General features: G+C 43.8%; 1 protein-coding gene across 7 annotated transcripts in view; it reads right to left on the minus strand.

Moving 5' to 3' along the window:
- Positions 1-19,562, minus strand: part of DOCK9 (dedicator of cytokinesis 9) — a 213,744-nt gene that overhangs the window by 146,382 nt on the left and 47,800 nt on the right. For all 7 annotated transcript variants that reach the window (XM_065896283.1, XM_065896284.1, XM_065896286.1 and 4 more), the window contains exon 2: positions 6,118-6,234. In XM_065896283.1, the coding sequence (XP_065752355.1) occupies positions 6,118-6,234 (117 nt within the window). The remainder of the gene's footprint in view (positions 1-6,117; positions 6,235-19,562) is intronic.

Consider the following 19,562-nt stretch of genomic DNA (forward strand, 5'->3'; position numbering starts at 1 on the left):
TCTACGGGTGAGCCCAGACTGATAATCCTGGCTTCTCTCTCAGGCTGCACTTCTGCATTTCAACCACTTTAAGGGCTCAGCACCTGGACGTCCCACTATCTCAATGTTCCAAGAAAAAATTCCCATAGGATTCAATTTGTCATGACAGTGGTCACATTCTCCTTCTTATTATTAATATTAATTCAATATCTCCTCTCCTAAGTTTTGAGCAATTTGAAAACAGGAACCCTGTCTGAGCTCTCTGCACAAACAGTATAACTCTAAACTATATGCTAAATAAATACACTCTTCAACTCAGCTGATCAGTGCTATCGAAAAAATAAGCTTTTCTTTTTAAGACATACTTGATGATAAAAAAAAAAAATGACCTGTCACTCTTTTCTGCAAAAGGCAGAATTCTTGACCTGGAATTAAAATCCTCATCTCCTGAAGGTCTGGACAACGTCAATTTGGAAACATTATTTATCCAGATTTTTCAGGTAGGTTCAATCCTAGACATGAACTAATAACCCCAAACCCACAATGTTCACAGAAACTGACATTGTTGGCCACTGAATGCAGACCGATAAAAATTTTGAGGAACTTTACCAAAAGAACACTTTCCAATAAAAAGCCCAAAACAAAGTATTGAGATTATTTTTTGGCAGCATATAATAAAAAGCAAGGACAAAACACTGTGAAAAAAAAAATTCTTTCTTTTCAAAAGGACAGATGGGAAATGAGATGAGGGACTTCCAGCCCCTTTGTAAGTAGCGAGGCCTGGTTTCCTTTTCAGGTCAGTGGTTTGTAGATCATTATCAGTCTCATGTAAGCAGAAGAGGAAAAGAAACAGAAGAAAAATAAAAATCAGGATGTTATTTAAAGGGAAATGGATTGACCACATTTTTCGATACAATGCTGAGAACACTCTAGGATTCTCCTGTATCTAAACTTTTCCAAAAGTGAAAATTTCTAGAGTTGCCAATTATTAATAATTTTCCCATCTTTTAAATTCTCTTGCTAAAGAGATTTGACATTGATGATACACCATGAAATGTCAACAGGAAGAACACCTGAGAGACACTCCTTGCCCTGACTTCTCATACAACTTCCAGGAAGACAACAATTTCACGTCTGTACAGGACACAAAACCCGTAACATCCTGCTCTTTTTCTTCATTGTGGTATAATGTCCATAACATAAAATGTACATGTCAACCATTGTTAAGAGTACAATTCAGTAGCGTTAAGAATATCCTCCTTACTGTACAGCTGTCACCACCATCCATGCATAGAACTCTTTTCATCTTGCAAAACTGAAATCTGTAGCCATTAAATAATTAACTCTCTATCCCCCCATCTCCATCTCCTGGCAACCAGCATTCCACTTTCTGTCTGGATAAATTTGACTATTCTAGGTATCTCATGCAAGTGGGATACAATATTTGTCCTTTTTTGACTCATTTCAATTAGCATAATGTCCTTTTTTGACTCATTTCAATTAGCGTAATGTCCTCCAAGTTCATCCATGTACAATATTTGCCCTTTTTTGACTCATTTCAATTAGCGTAATGTCCTCCAAGTTCATCCATGTATAATATTTGCCCTTTTTTGACTCATTTCAATTAGCGTAATATCCTCCAAGTTCATCCATGTACAATATTTGTCCTTTTTTGACTCATTTCAATTAGCGTAATGTCCTCCAAGTTCATCCATGTTGCAGCATGTATCAGCCTTTTTTAAGGCTGAATAATATTCCATTGTGCATATACACAATTTGTTTATCCATTTGCCTATTGATGGACACTTGAGTTTTTTCTTCCTTTGGGCTATTGTGAATAATCCCATTAGGAACATGGATGTACAAGTATCTCTTTGAGTCTCTGCTTTCAATTCTTTTGGGTATATCCCCAGAAGTGAAATATGACTTTCTCTCTTTATTTCTTTCATACAAACTCTATGCCTTGTTAGTTTATATCAGACACCAAAGTCTAATGTTTGTAAAATATAAATGGTATCCATAAATTGCCTCCCAACATCCTTTTTTACTGTTTACTACCTTTTCCATATTCTATCACTTTATAAAATTGCACAAACATTAGTAAGCTGTGTAACAAGCCAGGATACAAGGAGCTCAAAAGCCAGCTACAGATTCAGTGGATTGATGCCAGCAGTTAAGAATGTCACCACCAACAGTATCATCCAGTAAAAGGCTTCCTTCCACCTGAAGGAGGAGAACCTTGATTGGAAATCAACGGCCAGACTCACATCGAATTCTGTGTCTCTGACAGGAAAGGGAGGAGCCCTGGGCATTATTTACAGTTATGTTTAGAGCTGTCATTTCTTAAGCAATAAGTCAACTTATCTTTCTTTTTTCTTTTTTTTGGCCTCACCACACAGCATGTGGGATCTCAGTTCCCCAACCAGGGATCGAACCCATGCCCCCTGCATTGGAAGTGCAGAGTCTTAACCACTGGACCACCAGGGAAGTCCCTCAACTTACCTTTCTTGATCTAAAACATTTTAATCTTAAAGGTTATCATCTCTGTCTAATTGCCTGTTAAAGTTTACCTATTATTTACCCACGGAAAAGTAAGTTCTCAGAGTTTTGCCAAGTAAACTTGAAGAGGCCACAAAACTTTAAGAACAATAAAGGTCCATTAGTCACCAGAAAGTGTGCTTCTTTTATGACTCTGTTTCGCTTCCATTTTATTTTTTTACTTTTATTTTTTTGCGGTACGCGGGCCTCTCACTGTTGTGGCCTCTCCCGCTGCGGAGCACAGGCTCCGGACGCGCAGGCTCAGCGGCCATGGCTCACGGGCCCAGCCGCTCCGCGGCAATGTGGGATCTTCCCGGACTGGGGCACGAACCTGTGTCCCCTGCATCGGCAGGCGGACTCTCAACCACTGCGCCATCAGGGAAGCCCCCATTTTATTTTTATTTCAAAAATTACCTAATTTTCCACCAAACCAAATCATTGGCGCAGCAAAAAGTTTTACAATTCTAGTCACTGGCATTTCCACATGTGCTCACTGGTATTCATAGTCACTTCATGAATCAAAGAAAACTAATTAATGTTCATAATAACTTTACAGATTTTATATGAAGCCTGAAGCACCCAAGCCTGGCATCCAGTGTACAGTGGTCATGTGGATGTGGAGGTGGATGGGTGGGGAGGGAGGTGACAGAGGCACCAGCACAGCCCCGTCCTCAGGGCCACAGCACGGGTGGGGACACTTGAACACAAAAAGCGTGAGAAGCCATTACTGAAAAGCTCTAGACAACGCACTTAGGTATTTATATAACAATGGAGACAGTAAGTATTAGAGGAACTAAGAGAATGGGGAAAAAATTACTGTAGATTTGAACAACTTCAGAAGACAGGATTTGAAGTGGCCTCAAAGGGTGAGAAGGTTCTAGAAGGATGGGAAAGAAGAGATGATATTGCCAGGAAGGAGAACCATAAAGCCAGGGCAGAGACAGAACAGAACGACCCCAAAGCGCCAGGGTCTGATTCTGAAAAAAAAAGCAAGCGTAGTCTATATGAGCCACGGTATTTCTACCCCAATCTTCGCAGATAAAACTTCACTCCATAAATATTCTGACAGCTGAGAACTGTCCTTTTGCCTTTTTAAAATTCACATTGACTCTGTCTCTCGGGTTTTTTTGTTTTAAACACTCTTCTCCCACCTTAGACAAGTACACCCAACGACAAACCTTATCTCCATAAGGCTCATTTTCAGAGAACTCAGACGTTCTTAGGGGCTGACCAATACCAACACAGGTCTACTTGTGACCTGCACAAATGTATCATCACTATGCATACCTATAGTTCAGTAAATTGTCATTTTGAATATAGTTGACAGGACTTCACACCAAATTCTATTCTCCTAACAGGTAACTAATATTGTTTAACTAGTAAGTATAGGATTGCAAATCAACCCCACTATGCATTTTGCTCACTATCTGACCCATTTCCTAACCAACTTGCTACCATTTTTCCATACGAAGTAAAATACTTTCCCCTGATCTAATCTGTTCCCTCTGCCTCTAATAATACAATAATAATTCTGATCCCATTCTGCCTAAACATGCAGGGACAGACAGAAGGAATCTGTGACATCACTAAGACATTTGGCTCATTCCACTAACTAGACAGCTATTAAAATCATCAAGACAATTTAGCAAGAAAGCATATAACCTTACTAGATTAGAATACAGGAGTCTCCTAGAAAAAACTAACTATCCAAACTTCACTGTGCCCCATCACAGTTACTGTGATGGGGATGAAAGCTGAAATTCAAGCTCCTTAATCTTTGAAAAAACTTCCCCCAAGCAGAACTTAACACTGTTCATTCAATCTTGGCCGGCAGAATGTCAGTGAGTTCTCTGCCGTTCCTAGAATATTTGTGTCTGGTATCCCCAGACAAGTTGTTATAGGCAAAAGGGACAAAGGAGTTTTTCTCAAAGTTTCAATCATCTGTTTCTACAAATGCTTAAACATCCAGATTCCTTGTCTGTGAGATAAAAGATGAAATTAAATTAAGTGTATATAATTTATGTGGTTTGTTTGCTTCTTAAGCAGTTTTATCTCAGGTTTGCAAATACAATTTTGCATTCCAGGCTGCAAAACTCCAAATAACTTTGTTACTCTAACTGATACCAAGAAGAATACATACTTCACGCTCAGAGAAACTTGAGGTTCAACCTTTAGCTTCCTCAGAGCACACTACAGGAAAAATACATCAACATAGAGTATAATTTGTAATCATCTGATTTAACTTCTCATGCTAACAAATGATGCTAACAAAAGGCATCATTCTGAGGTTTCCATTTATTCATCCCTTAGCTAGGTAATCTACTCTTGTAATGAAGTTTTCAAGGCATCATATTTGGGGGCGTGATCTGAAACCATTTATGAGCAGAACGTACTTTGGCAGCAGCATCCCACTAATAGTCAATTTCATTTCCGTGGCATTCCTTATTTTTCAGGAAAGAACTAAAGAATAATCATTTTACCCACAGTTAGAAAAAGTGAACATTTGTGAAAATTCTCACCTTTGTTGTAAACTGGAAGCTTTTAAATTTGGTGGGAAAAAAAAAACTTCAAGGAATATAATTTAACAATTGTTATTAACATGGAAATTTCTAAAGACAATTCGGTACATAGAGAACTGTATATATAACAGGTTATGTTCTGGGGAGTGGGATTAAAAAGAAGGTGGTAGGGGAGGCTTTTAATGTCAAACGTTTCAATAGTGCCTGTTTGTTTGTTACACGTATGTACTAGTTTTTAAAATTAAACAACAAAGAATCAAGGAAGCTTTTAAAAAAAATAATAAGGCAGTTTAATTCACAAAAGACAGGTCTTGGATGGTAACAGCCTCAGGTAGAGAAGAAGGAAGTGCCAAGATTAAGTCCCAGGAGATCAAGGGCAATAACTGGAATCTCCAGTAGACAAAGATGACTCCAGGTTGCCAGGCATCTAACGGTACTGGGGTTCTATCACTCCTCAGTGGCTCAAAGCTCTTGTGGGTCACTCAGCCACAGGCCACAGTCTGAAAGGCTTCAAGCAACAATCTAGAGCAGTTCACAACAGAAGCTGTGCTGAGTCCCCTGCTGGCAGCTACTGAGCTCCCAGAAACAGCACCTGTCACTGCATCAGTGAGGTAAATGTTAGGACATTCCTCGATGTCAGAACCCCCAAACTCTTCTCTATGAGCCCACACACAGTTCAGGGCCTCTCTCAAGGCAGTCTCCCAAAGTGACATTCTAAAAGGATGCATGGCAAAATCCTCCACTGCTTCCGAGCAAATCCCATCCTTAAGACTCTAAGGCACTTGGCAAAACCCCTAAACACCTCTTCAAACAAATTTTCTAAGACATAGGAGACACTTGTGTCTATAGAATTAGCCCAGAGTATAGCACTTCTATTCAAGATAAAAGATACACACTTGAAAAAATATTTGTGTCATATACGTATGCGTTTATGCATATGTGTATGCATGTATTTGCATATATGCATATACATACATATGTAACATATATGCAGATATGCATGTGTACACACATATATACACATATATATGCAAAAATAATTCCACACGGCTCTATTTACACACACTTAGAAGTTACCTACCTGAAAGTCATCATAAGGGAAGAGCAGCATCTCCCTTAAACAGTCGTTCAGGATCTGTGTCTTTTTCTGGACGATGACATTTTCATAGTCGAGTGGCTCAATCAGCTTTGGTTTGGCCTAGAAGGTGAAAAGATAAGCAATTGGAACACTCTTATAAAAGTAACTTCTTAAGACTAAAGAACTTCATACATCCTACTCTACATGTTTTTGTACTTTCCAACTTTTCTACAATGAGAGTGTATCAGTTTTGCTATCAGGAAGAATCTGAAACAAGAGAAACAAGTTGTCTTCAAAGGAAAGAAAACACTTCATGGTCCTCATGCTTGTTTGGTTATTTAAACACAAAGGAGGCTATGGAGTCTGGTGGAACTTCCAGTCACGTCTTGGGTCACCCCTGGCTAGGTCGGTCCCCTTCTAAGCCTTAAGCTTTGCCAGAACTGCCCTGCGTGGAGGTCCAGCCATGGTCTGGCAATGAAGGCCACCAGCTCCAGCCGTGACCATCTCTTCTTGGCCCTAGGCTTAAAGCAATCCCCAGAGCTATTTTATATAAAACTCTATGGAACTCATCTCTGAGTCTCAAAATATCCCTGTCTAACCTGAACTATCTATACACTTATATATACAACACCTAAACATAGAGAAATGTGAGCTGGACCAAAATCGGGCAAGCAAGGGAAAAAAGTACTTAAACCAGGGCTTGTGGGTGACCCCCAGGGGGTAGGGATGATCATCCCTGGAATGCACTAATCCAAAGAAAGAGGCAACGAGCAACTGGGAAAGAAAAGAGAGAATATGCCTTTTCTAGCTATTTCCAAACTTATTCTCAGTAAAAATCTCAGCTAGTTTTAGTCATTGCCACAGTGTTCAGTGATCACTTCCCACATGCAAGGCACTAACTGGGCTAAGTCAAGGATAAAGATATATATTCAACTAACTATAGCACAGTATGCCAAGTGCTTAAAAAGGCACACGTGTGCGTGTGCACACACACACACACTTATCAGAAGTAAATTCATTATATCAATAAATTCATTACTGCAAGATTATTTTTGAAACTATTAATAAAAAACATCTGATAACGCAATTTCAACAAATGCTCTATATAAAATGACAATTCATATACAGATAATAAATATATTAAAGACATCGGGTATGTGCCATCTAAATTAGGAATTGTAACAGACTTCTTTGTGTTCCCCAAATCTGTCTCTTTTCCTTCCAAATAGAACTGGACTACATTTCCCAGCCTCCCCATGGTTAGTGTGGTCATGTGACTGTCTTCTGGCCAACAGCATGTCAGTGGAAGGGATGTGGTCGCTGCCAAGCCTGGCTCATAAAAGCCTCTGCTATAGACTGAATACTTGTGCCCTGAAAACTCATATGTTGAAACCCAATCCTGAAAAATAATGGATTAGGAAATGAGGCTTTGGGGAGGTGATCAGGTAATGAGGGTGAAACCCTCATGAATGGGATTAGTGTCCTTATAAGAGAGACCTCCAAGAGCTCTCTCGTCCCTTCCACCATGCAAGCGCACAGCAAGAAGACAGCATCCATGAACAAGGAAGTGGACCCTCACCAAACACTGCATCTGCCAGTGCCTTGATCTTAGACTTTTCAGTCTCCAGAACTATGAGAAATAAATATCTGTTGTTTAAGCCCCACTCTATTGATATTACAGCTGCCCAAGCTAGCTGAGATGGCCTCTCTCCCCTGTCCTCTCCCTATTCCCCTCTGCCAGCAGCATGCACAGGATCCAGCAGTGGACTCAGGAGGCCTGAGGAAAGGGTGAAGCCCCAAGACGAAAGGAGTTTGGATCCTGAATCACCTTGCTGAAGGCCGTCTGCTTGAAACAGGCACTGAGATAGCCTGAGAACAAGAACTAAAGCATCTACTGTGTTATGCCAATGAGGTTCTCAAGTTTCTTAATGAAGCAGTCAGCTTGCTCTGCCTAATATAAGAATAAAATGTTCATATTTAACTTCAATTACTTGATTTAAGTAGACTCTACATGACGTCATGATATGCTGAGGAAAAAACACAGTGCTCAAACAAGTGCACAATTATTATAATTGGGTAATAGTACGTGTTTATGGACGGAGATTGAAAATATATATACACAATCAAAGAAATTAAAGCTATCTTGTGAAAGTGTAATTTCTTCCTCTAAAATATTTGTAATGTTAAAATGTTTTTATATTCAAAAGAGGCCAAATAAAAGATTTACACAAGTAATTATTTTTAAGTAAGAACTGACACAGAAAATAAAAGTATTCTCCAAAATATTTTAATTCAACTTAAATCATTTCTTCCTTTATTTTAGTTTGTTATGTTGTATATAGTAATCAATCTACAGGTGCTTGTTGGCAAAATGGATCAATGTCACAATCAGTAACATTTTCTTTAAGAACCATGACTATATTCCTAATAAAATCCAAAGAGGCACAGAGCTTTCTACAGTGACAGAGCTCAGGATTCTGACAGCTAAACGTCCATTACAAGGAGGTCAGAAGGATTAGACTGCAGGATGGAACAGACACTGTGCTCCCCCCGGCCCTGTATCGTGTCCAGCACATGACTGCAGCCAGCGAAGCCCAGAGCGGGTGACCTAGTTTTGCAGCCCTGGGCACCTCCACAGGCACTAGCTGGCCCAGGGGAATCCTCAGCTGGGTACCTCCCCTTCCAGCCCCTCAGCACAGATCATCAGCTCCACTCCCTCCAGACTACAGGGTAAGGTCAGACTGCTTTCTCAGAAAACTGCCGCAGTGTTAGCCCTGGTTAGCAGAGGGTGCTGCGGGGACACTGCTTAGAAAGGGGCTTTTCTCAGGCTCCAGTGTTCTGGAATTGTTCCTTGGTTTTGGGGTTTTCTGCTTTGTTCCTATAGCCCAGCAGCCACTGGGGGCTTTCTGGGAGAGACCCAGGGGCACACACCCTGCAGAAGTTGCACAGGCACCCCAGCAGGTGGTTCCCAGCCTCTAGCCCACAGATCCTCAGCAGACTGACTTCTCCACTGTCCAGAGACCAGGGCCACACTCCCTCCACCTAGGCCTGAATCTTAGCCTTGGGTGCAGGTTTGGGGGGTGGGGTGGGGCAGGCGGGGGGTGGGGGGCTCTTCCCAGTTTGTGCTTTCCTTGGGTCTCTGCTCCCTGGATAGACTAGGCTTGTATTCTTAGAGCAGGAGTTGGCAAATGTTTTCTGTGAAGAGCCGGAGAGCAAATATTTTGGCTGACTTACAGTTTCTGTCATAACTAGTAAACTCTGCTGTTGCAGAGCAAAAGGAGCCACAGTCAACAAAGGGGCACAGCAGTGTTACAATCAAACTCTATTTACAAAAACAGGCAACCCAGTGGTATACGTCAACATCTCAATAAAACTGGCATGGCAGGGGGAGGGGCAGTACAACAGCCAGATTTGGCCCACGGGCCACAGTTTGCTGATCCATGCTTTAGAGTTACCCTTACTCCCTAGTAGTTGATCCCCTTTTACCAATTTAATAATTCTCTATATTAATTTTCCATGTTCAATCAACTGATGTGTTTTCTGCGTCTGGACTGATACAGACAATGTTTACAGCTTCTTAAGTGCATTTAATGACACTTCTCACCATTTGATTGAACTTGGATTTCTTAAATGTTCAGTAAATGAAAACAACTAACATATTCATAAATCAGTTTTGCTATTTAGCATACCAAATAACGCTTTTGTTAATTAGATGAATTACTGTTTTCCCCTGAAGGTATCTTGGCAGTATTTTATGTAACACTGTAGGTATTAGGATTACCTTGCTTTTGTGGGCCACTGTTAATTTTTGAGGTGTTTTCACACAGATGATCACACTTAGTCCACTGTTAAATTAACTAGACAAGGAGGCCATCAGTCTGAGGTGGCAGTCTACGTAAGCAAACTGAAATGTAAGCCTGTAAATGCCTCAAGGTTAATGAAATCAAAACACTAAGGACAACCCAGCACAGCCAACTAGGCTTCATGGTAGTGCCAATCAATTATTCCTTTCTTTGCTTCTGCACTTTTCTTTATGTAAATCTCTCGCCAGCTCCTATCATCAGAGTGTTCCCAACCACTGGGAATTGGCTGTTGCCCAATTTGCATCAATTTTTGCTCAAATAAACTCTTGAAATGTTTAATATGCCTCAGTTTATCTTTTAACGCCACTAAAAGGTAGGCATGGAAACATCACTCCATTTGACTGAGGCTGGAAACTGAGGATCACAAATTGAGCTGCTTGCCTGAGCGTCCCAAGTAGCCGGCAGACGGGACTAGAACCCAGTCTTCTATATCAGTCAGAACCCTTCCTTCTCCAGGCTTCCTTGTTAAGGGTCTGTGCTCACCAATGCTCAACTATGGCACGTCTGTGGAGAGTTTATAAGCCAGCGTTTCTGTTAAAGACTGATGACGCATGTTAACAGGAAAGCCCACAGAAGAATGGCATAAGGGAAATCTCAGGGAAGAATGAGAAATACAGGAAATCTCAGAGAAGAATAACACGTCTTCTCTGGTCTTCGGGACTCCAGGACTGGGAAGATTTGAAACTTGTGCAAATCCTTAAGTTGCTCAACGAAGTGACTCCTGGAGACCTGACTGGGCAGAGGTCTTCGGCAGCTGCAGGGCGCATGGTCCCCGACAGGACCACTGACTCCAAGGAAAAGGGGCCAACGGAGAGCAACTCACCTGCTACCTAAGTTAAGAACAAGGCAAAAAGCTCTTGCTTCAAACACGAATAACGCACAATGTGGATTCTACATGTGGATTTTAAGAGGAAGAAAGAAAGAAACTCTCCGAGGAGAAAGGCTGAGAAGGGAGACTGGTGAAGAAAGAAAAGAAAAGAGACAAGAAGGAGATGGGGGAGAGAAAGAGACAAAAGTGACTGACACCTAGGCGTGGCGGAGGTAGAAGATGCAGGGATGGAGAAAACATCAGGGCAAGATAAAGAAGACAGAAAGAAATGACAGAAGAGAGGGGCTTGGGAGGCTTGAGGCGGACCTATCTACCAAACTGTGGGTCAAGAGCACAATCGCCTATTTTCCACTCTTTCTTTAAACTGATGATTCACTGGTTACAGCTGTTCAGTGTTCTTCAGCTCCACTAAGCTCTTCCAGCTGGTCACAAGTGTGGGGGACAGCCCACTAGTGTAGGAAACTGGCCTGCAGCATCACTGCTAACAGGAATGTCCACTAACAGCAAAGTGAAATTAGGTTAATTATCAGACTGCCAGTCCCCTAGTCCTGGTTCAGAAGAAAGAGGCTTTATTAGCACAGAGCTGGCACATGGCCTTGGCTTTAAAGCCATCTCAACACACCTAAGTTCAATGCTTCTCCTGGTGACATAACTCCAAGAGTGTTGGGCTGCACCCCAGAGTCCTGCAATCCTTGCAACTGCCCGTCCATGAGGCCAAAGGAAGAACCTGGAGTCGGTGACATAGACATCAACGATTTACTGAACAGGGAATCCTACAAGCCAGAGGCCGAAGTCCCAGAGCAACAGCTGACCATGTACAGCTCACGGCAGGTAGGACACGACAGCAAACTTCGCTACACAGAGGAGGAGGATGCTATCAGCTATGGGGACATGACATCAGAAGGCTCCTCGGTTGCCAGGGGGAATGCTGGAACACATCCCCCTGCAGCTCTTTGGGCTAGCAACCGTAGTGAGCGCCGCGGTTTCCTGTTGATGACCAAACATACTGGAGCTGGTCTAGTCCCAGGGCTAGAACAGTCACTCTCGGACCAATCACATAGGTAGTTACTGACTAAACCATCAGCTTAGGAGAGGGAGGCAATCATGTGCATAAAGTAAGGGTGACGCAGGGCAGGGTCAGGCAGGGGATGTACAAGACAGCAAGAGAGCAGCCATCTTATGAGTCCTGATTATACAAAGAGCTACATACAAGTTCTTGATTTTTTATCTTCAAACGAAAAAAAATCTGAGTCCAGAATTACCCAAATTGATGAATGGTCAATACTCCTAGAACTGCTCCTAGGCCATCAGATCTACCAGATTTCGGAACCCTGCACATTTACCAGTTTGAATTTTCAATATTCGAGGACACTGTGTCTCCCTAGGCATGATGGGGCTCGGCCAGCTCCCGAGTCTAGGACATTGAGAACAGGTACAGTGCATGTACTGTGCATTTATAGTGTGTAAAAAATGTAACTCAATCTATACACGAGTCCTTCAGCTTTCTCCCCCGTTTGGAGGTTAAAAGTCCTTATCTATGAACATTCAGTTCTTGGTTACTGTGAAGTCAGACAGGGCGAGGACTGTGGTACTTTCAGTCCACAACAGTCTACAACAGCGGTTCTCAAAGTGGGGGCCCGGGAACAGCACCTCCAGCATCACTTGGGAAGCTCACACAGATGTACATTCTGAGGCCCCATCCCAAGCCTGTATCAGAAACTCCAGGAATGGGGACCATGCTTGAACAAGCTCTCCAAGGGATTCTGAAGAACCCCTGGTCTATCATGATGACCCAGGAACTGTGCTGGAATTTGTAAATTTAGGGATGAACAAGGAACAAGCCCAGTGTTGAGCTCCCTAACCTCCTTGGGTTACAGACCCCTTTGAGACCATGGGCCCCCTCCCCCCAGAAATGTATATACACATTACTTTCTACATTTTATACCCAGTTTTGGGGGGAGGGTTGTCCCTCCCTGGAGAATAGCCATGGAACCGAGTCACAGAAACCCTGGACTAGTGGGACAAGCAGGCTCGTAAACACCTAATTCAGTATAGTGAGAGGTGCGGGCAGACGATAATGCAGAGCTAGGGCGAGAGGTGGTGTCAATTACTGTCCACGGGCTGCAAAGTTTCCTCACTTCACCAAGGAAGTGCTGCTTCACGAGCGCTGAGGGAAGAATGAGAATTCTTCAGGTGGGCAAGGTTTTGAACTCCTTAACGTGATGGCGCAGCCCTCCTCGGACAAGCAGGTGCACAGGTTCCAGTCACATCTCCAGCTCCGCGCGCCCATGACACAAGCAATGTGGTTCACTGTCTCTGACAAGCCTGCTCCTGTGATTCCCCATGCCTATACACCTGTCAGAGTCCTACAGCCCTTCAGGCAGAGGTCCAAAGATGTTTTATTTTAGCAGCAGAATCCTTCCTCTAAAAAAACAAATCTGACAGAGGCAGAGATGCCGAAAAAGTTAAAGCGTAGTTGCTCTAGCCCCAGGGCATGCAGTGCATGGCCATATAACTGGGGCACCACCTCAACCCATTAAAAGGCAGCCTGTCCCGTCTCTGACCACTGCATCTGGGTTAGTAGCAGTGCTAGGGTTCAGTTCCTTCTGCCCTGCATTGAAATGACCCATGGACAGCTCATCTCCTCCACTATTAGTGCCTTGGGACAGGGCTGGGCCTCCTTATCTCTGTGCTCCCGCAGCATCTAGCCCATGATCCAGAGACACATTGACTGTCATTAAGACAGCTGAATGCCCCTCACTTGCACAGACCCCTCTCCAGGACCCATACACGTACGTCCCTGTTGAGTTCAACTGCTGCTTGGCATCCTGGTATAGGAAGATTTACAGGAACATGGCCCACTATGTCGGTCCACCCAGTGTCATACAGGCAAATCGATATGAGGTGCAACACAGGGGCCATACTGCAATATAGGCACATCCCAAGGTGCTTGGGCCAGAAATGCTAGGAGGTGCTTGAGATTAGTCATTGTGCAAACTGAGAATGCCCCCAAATCACACAGCTCCTGTATAGAAGAAACCTAACAGGTTTATCCAATCCTAAAAGCTTATGTGATGTTACCAAATGTTGCAGAGCTAGAAGAAACTTTTCTAAGCTATGATTAATAAAATACAAAGTTCTACTAACCTTGCTACAGCAAAGACTGAACGACCTATTCTTGCCACACAGAATGATGATACAAAATCATGATCATATGAGAGGTAACAGGAGTATGAAGCCAAAAAATGCCGCGAAGAAAGTTATTACTGAGGTGTGCCAAGAGACTCATTGATAAAAATGTGTTCTCCTGTATTTCTGATGTTGATAATTTGGCTTTTTAAATTTTGTAATTTGTTGTGACTTCTTTTCAAATTCTAAATTATTCTAAACTCAAATTCTAAAACATTCACTTCCAGGCCAAATTTTGTATTTATAAATTTTATATTTAAAACTTTTAATTATTTTTCTTAAAAGACCCCAAAATTCTAAGCTTCATTGCTCAGAAAACCTGGATCTGCCCTGATAGGGCCATATATGCCACACAGATATTGATCGAGTTGAAGGCAGTCTACAGTACAGTGGTTAAGAAAGCTGAGCTGTGCAGTTACGTGAGGTTGTCATTGGGCCTCACTGAATTAATGTTCGACACAGCCTGGCAAACAGTAGGCACACAATAAATGTAACCATTATTATTATTATTAAATATGTTGCTTGCATGACAGTAATCTTAATTTTTTGTTTGTTTTTGAGTGCGTGCTACACATACATTCAATTTCACCAATCTGTTTACAAAAACTTTCCTCTATCCTCCAAGGAACATATTAAACAGACAACAGTGGCAGGGACTCTCACAAAAAAAGGAAAAACAGAAGGCCGAATGCAGAGGAAACTATTAATATATAATAATAAATAGAGGTGACAGTGGAATTCAGGGACTGAGCCCAAAGAAAACCCGAATAGACGCTTACGTTGTAAACTGAACTGAGTATTGATGAGGTTCGTGTCAGGAAGGGCTGAGAACAGTTGGGGGTCGGGGTGTACACAGAAGCACTTTAGACCTACCCGCCACGAGGGCAGCTCCATGAGATCAGCAGGATCTACACTGAGGAGGAGAGAAGGGGGGAGTGGTAAATCCCAAGGGACGCTGCTCATCGAGGGTTGTGTGGCGCTTCCGCAGGGCAGAAGATGGAGCAGAGTCACTGGGGCCCACACACGGTTTTCTATCAAAGAATCAAAGCCTTGGCTTCCTTGGAAGAGACTCACAGGAACAGCCTGAGGCCAGGGCCATGTGACCAGACGGTGGGGAGAAGCACCTCCACCTCAAGGGACATCATGGGCACAGGTGAGCCACTGACACCAAGGCCACCAGTCCCCATCTGCTGGTCAAAGCAGCGGGCAGCAGGCGAGCCTCCAGTGATCACGTGGCTCTCACGGGCGCCAAAGGGCGTGATCCACGTGCCCTCCCGTCCATCTCCCTCTGAGCCTCTCTGAACTCAGCCCTTCCTACAGCATTTGCTGCTCTGCGTCTGGCTGCTCAACAACCACGCAGATTGAAATTCCAGATCCACAGGCCATCAGAAGCCAGGGGATCTTCTGAGCGCCAAGAAAATGAGATTCCCCTGGAATCCAGCAGAACCGGAGAGCATCAACCCACAAATGAGTTCAGTGTTGGCCAAACATGTATGAAGCCTCAAAAACCATGGGAAGAGCTACACAAAAAGGCTTTCTGATTCTACTGCTCTTCCCTCTGACACGATAGCTTCCTGTGAACTTTCTAGTCATTTCTTGCCTTTGTGCGCCTGGTAATTAAATGTTAACACGAGCTGAAACCCTGAATGCCACTTCTTGAAATAGCAAACTAAGGAAATGGCAGCTCCTGGAGCACCCTATTTTAAGAAATGAGAAATGCATCGCTTCTGCTTATAAAGAATTTAGGACTTCCTTGATTTATCTGCAGAGCTATAAAAGCTACTCGACCAGCTGAGATAAAAATCCCTCATGGAACTGAGTCCATTTTCAAAATGGTGCACTTCTCAACATTGCCAACAGGACCCCAGCACTGTCGCCGGGGAGAGGGGGACGACACGGCCTGCAGTAAGGAGGAGAGGGCTTCTGCAACCAGATGTTTATCAGCCTGGCCCCCGAGCCTTTCTGCACTACCGTCTTGCACACAACTCTCACTCACTCTATACTCGCACCGGGAACTTCTTGAAGTTGTCAGCTTTGAAGGAAAAGTCCTCAGCTTCCTATAATTAGGGTGGGTGCAGGAAATTAGCAGCTGCCCCCCTTCCTCACGTGCAAATGCTATTAGCAGTTACATGTTCCTTCTCTCCACAGATTTTCACTGAGCCTATCCATGCGCCTTGTGCCAGGTCTTTGGGACACTGAGATAAAAAGGACACAGCCCCCACCCGAGAAAGCTCACAATTCCAGAGGGAAGGCGGATGTGTGAACAGTCCCGAGAAGAATGACAGCAGTGGGAACCCAGGAGTGGCACCTGACCCACTAGAATGAACCTGACTCCCCTCCCCCTCCCACTCCAGTTAGATTACAAGCTCCATGAGGGCAAAGAGTTCTATTTTATTTACTGTGTCTATATTATTTCTGCTTTGTCCAGTCCCTGAACAGCACCTGGCATAGCACAGGCACTCAGTGTGCAAAGGGGCCCAACAACGCGGGTGCTTCCTAAAGGAGGCGGTTAGAGCTGAGTCTAAGAGCTGAACGAGTCAGCCAGGATTCAGGGTGGACTGGGGGCTCCTGGCAGAGAAAATGGAGAAGCCAGGGAGTGCACTCACGGATGGAACCAGATTTTGTGGGGCCTGAAATCTGTACAATCGAAGAGGGAAAGGGGTAAAGAAAACACAAAGTCATGAATAGGAAGTTGCTGGAGTCTCTTCCAGGGCCTGGTCGATCCCCTCTGAGCAGGGTGAGTTCAGGAAGCAGCGGGCAGTTCAGAATAGCTGGGCAGAGCTGCATGAAGGGAGCAGATGGCAGCTGGCCAAGGGCTTGGGGCACCAGTGTCTGCATCACTGGAAATCCAATGTGATGCAGAAAACTACGTTTACGAGAACTCCTTTCTGAAAGGGTACTCGATGCGGCTGCAAAGAATACATGGACAAGCCGCCTGAGGTCAGCAGCGGAACTCCTGGAATGGATATGCTTAAGAAACGATGGATAGTTACCTGCCGGGCCTTGGTTTCTCTGAATAGGTGGGAACACTGGAGTCAGAGACGAACAGCTCTGCACAAGGGGTCCCGTTTCACGTCTGCCCCAGGCAGCCCTCAGTTCCCCCTCTAAAATAAACATCTAAATAGCATGTCGTTTGGGGTTTTTTTAAAGATTATTTGTTTATTTTTGGCTGCGTTGGGTCTTCACTGCTGAGCGCAGGCTTTCTCTAGTTGCAGCGTGCTGGCTTCTCATTGTGGTGGCTTCTCTTGTTGTGGAGCACGGGCTCTACGTGCGCAGGCTTCAGTAGTTGCGGCACGCAGGCTCAGCAATTGTGGCACGCGGGCTCAGTAATTGTGGCTCGTGGGCTCCAGAGCACAGGCTCAGTAGTTGTGGTGCACGGACTTGGTTGCTCCGCGGCACGTGGGATCTTCCCGGACCGGGGCTCGAACCCATGTCCCCAGCATTGGCAGGCAGATTCTCAACCACTGCACCACCAGGGAAGTCCCATGAATAGCCTGTGTTTGAGGTCGTCCCAATGATTAGCTCACCTGGGGTACCCACATGTCTCAAAGCCACCCCTAGAATACAGCCTGTGGTGAAAGATGAGGCCACAGTGGCAGGTGGGCCATGTCGAGAAGGTCCCTAAGGAAGCCAGCAAACCGGTGAAGACTGAGAGACATAAAACTACGTCCATACATCTTCCAGCCGTGGAAAATGCCTCCCATCTCCTTGTAATACACATGGTCTTCTTCCCTTAACCCAGGACATTAGAGCTTAGGATACCATGGTAACCAACATATGATCACAGTCTCCTTCAGCAGTACATGCTCTTCTCCAGACTGTGGAGAAGTGTGTGTAGGAACAGTGGTCTCAGCAGCTGTTCAGAATCGTGCATGTTTAAAATGAGCAGGAGGTTCAGTAATACTAGAACTACAATTGTGCAAACATCAGAACCTGAGATTATCTGCTCTAGCCCTCTCGTCTTACAGACAGAGACACCTGGGAGCATGGATGGGAGTTAAGTGACTGTCCTAAGGTCCCAGAAAGAGTTGCTGGCAAAGCTGGGCCTGAATCCCAGGTCTCCTGACCCCCCGGACCATGCTCTTCCTTGGTCCCTGTTCTTCTTCTAAGCCTCTACATTTAAAATTTTGCAGGTTCACTGATGCACAAGCACGTGCTATAGAAAAGTGGAGGAAAAAGGGAGCCCTATCTAAGCTTGGACTGAGAAGAAAGCTCAAACCTGAGCATTAAACCATAACAGCTGATGAACCAGAGAATGTCTAGAAGAACACATAATGAACACCAGACTTGTACACATCTAAATATGTTTCTCATGCTGAAATGTGGTGTTACACTCAGAACAGACTAACACCAAGAATAACACACTTGTGAATATAGTTTTTTATATTATAAACACTGATAAGATGCTGAATTCCCTTTTTACACAGTACTAAAAAGAGCACTCAAATGAGAAAACTTGTCACTGAGAGATTTTATTTAATCAGGCATGTCAGTATGAGCAATACCTGGACACCCAAAATCAATCAATTTAATGGAAGGATAAGTGCCTGGGTTTTGTATTTGTCATTTTTATAAATAACTGTGGTTTTCCAAAATTATTATCCTATTACTAAAATGAGCAGAATTAAAGACTCTATGAAAAACTGTCAAGTCAATAGCATCTAGAAAATGGAAAGGGAATTGAGATAATAATGAAGGTGATAACACCTGTTAACAAAAACCTGCACAACTGCTTGTATGTAGTCAGCTGTGCTCAATGGGGGTGCCAGAGAGAACAAGGGATCTAGGGGGCTTCCTCTATGCCCTGTGCCTCTGGAGCACAAGGAGAGAACTGAGTGGAGGAGGGACCACCCTTGCAGACAGCACCTCAAGTGTCTTCTTTCTATCCTGACACAGGGCATGAGCCAAACAGGGGTAAAGAAGGGTGTGAGGAGGAGAGAGAGAACAGGCGGAGAGCCTGAGGGACAGCTCTGCAAGCATCTCTCACACACACATCCACCCCAGCGACTAATTCTGGCTGCCATTTTTTCACATGTGCAAAGTGATGATGAAAGCAAAAGAGAAAGAGATGCACCATGGTAGGTGCCTAAATAATTCTATCTTAAATCTATACTACAGACTCTGTTCCAACTAATAATTTCCCTCCCCTTTTTTTTAGCATTATGGCCTGAAATTTTTAATTCTTCCTATGTCGATAAAAGTTATTTTCGAAACGGAAATAAAGAGGTTAAGTAACTAGGCTAAAGGGCTCGCAAAGCCAGATTGAGTCAGATTTCCAAACAACCTACTTTAAGCTACTTATCTGAAAATATTGGTGGCGGGGGATGGAATTCATAACACATTTCTGGTTCACAGGAGCTTCTGAGCATGTCATCACCAGAAAGGCAGTTCAGAGACCACCAAGGGCAGGTGTGGGGAGTTAGGATTGAAGTCCTGGTCCCCAAAATATTTACTACTGTTGCAGGTGGCGACAGGGGGATGGGGATTCCTTATATCAGTCCAGTGTTTCTCAAAGCATGGTCCCAGACCAGCAGCATCAGCATCGCCTGGAACTTTTTAGACATGCA

The sequence above is a fragment of the Phocoena phocoena genome, chromosome 18 (genome assembly GCF_963924675.1).
Source record: "Phocoena phocoena chromosome 18, mPhoPho1.1, whole genome shotgun sequence".
Taxonomy (NCBI): domain Eukaryota; kingdom Metazoa; phylum Chordata; class Mammalia; order Artiodactyla; family Phocoenidae; genus Phocoena; species Phocoena phocoena.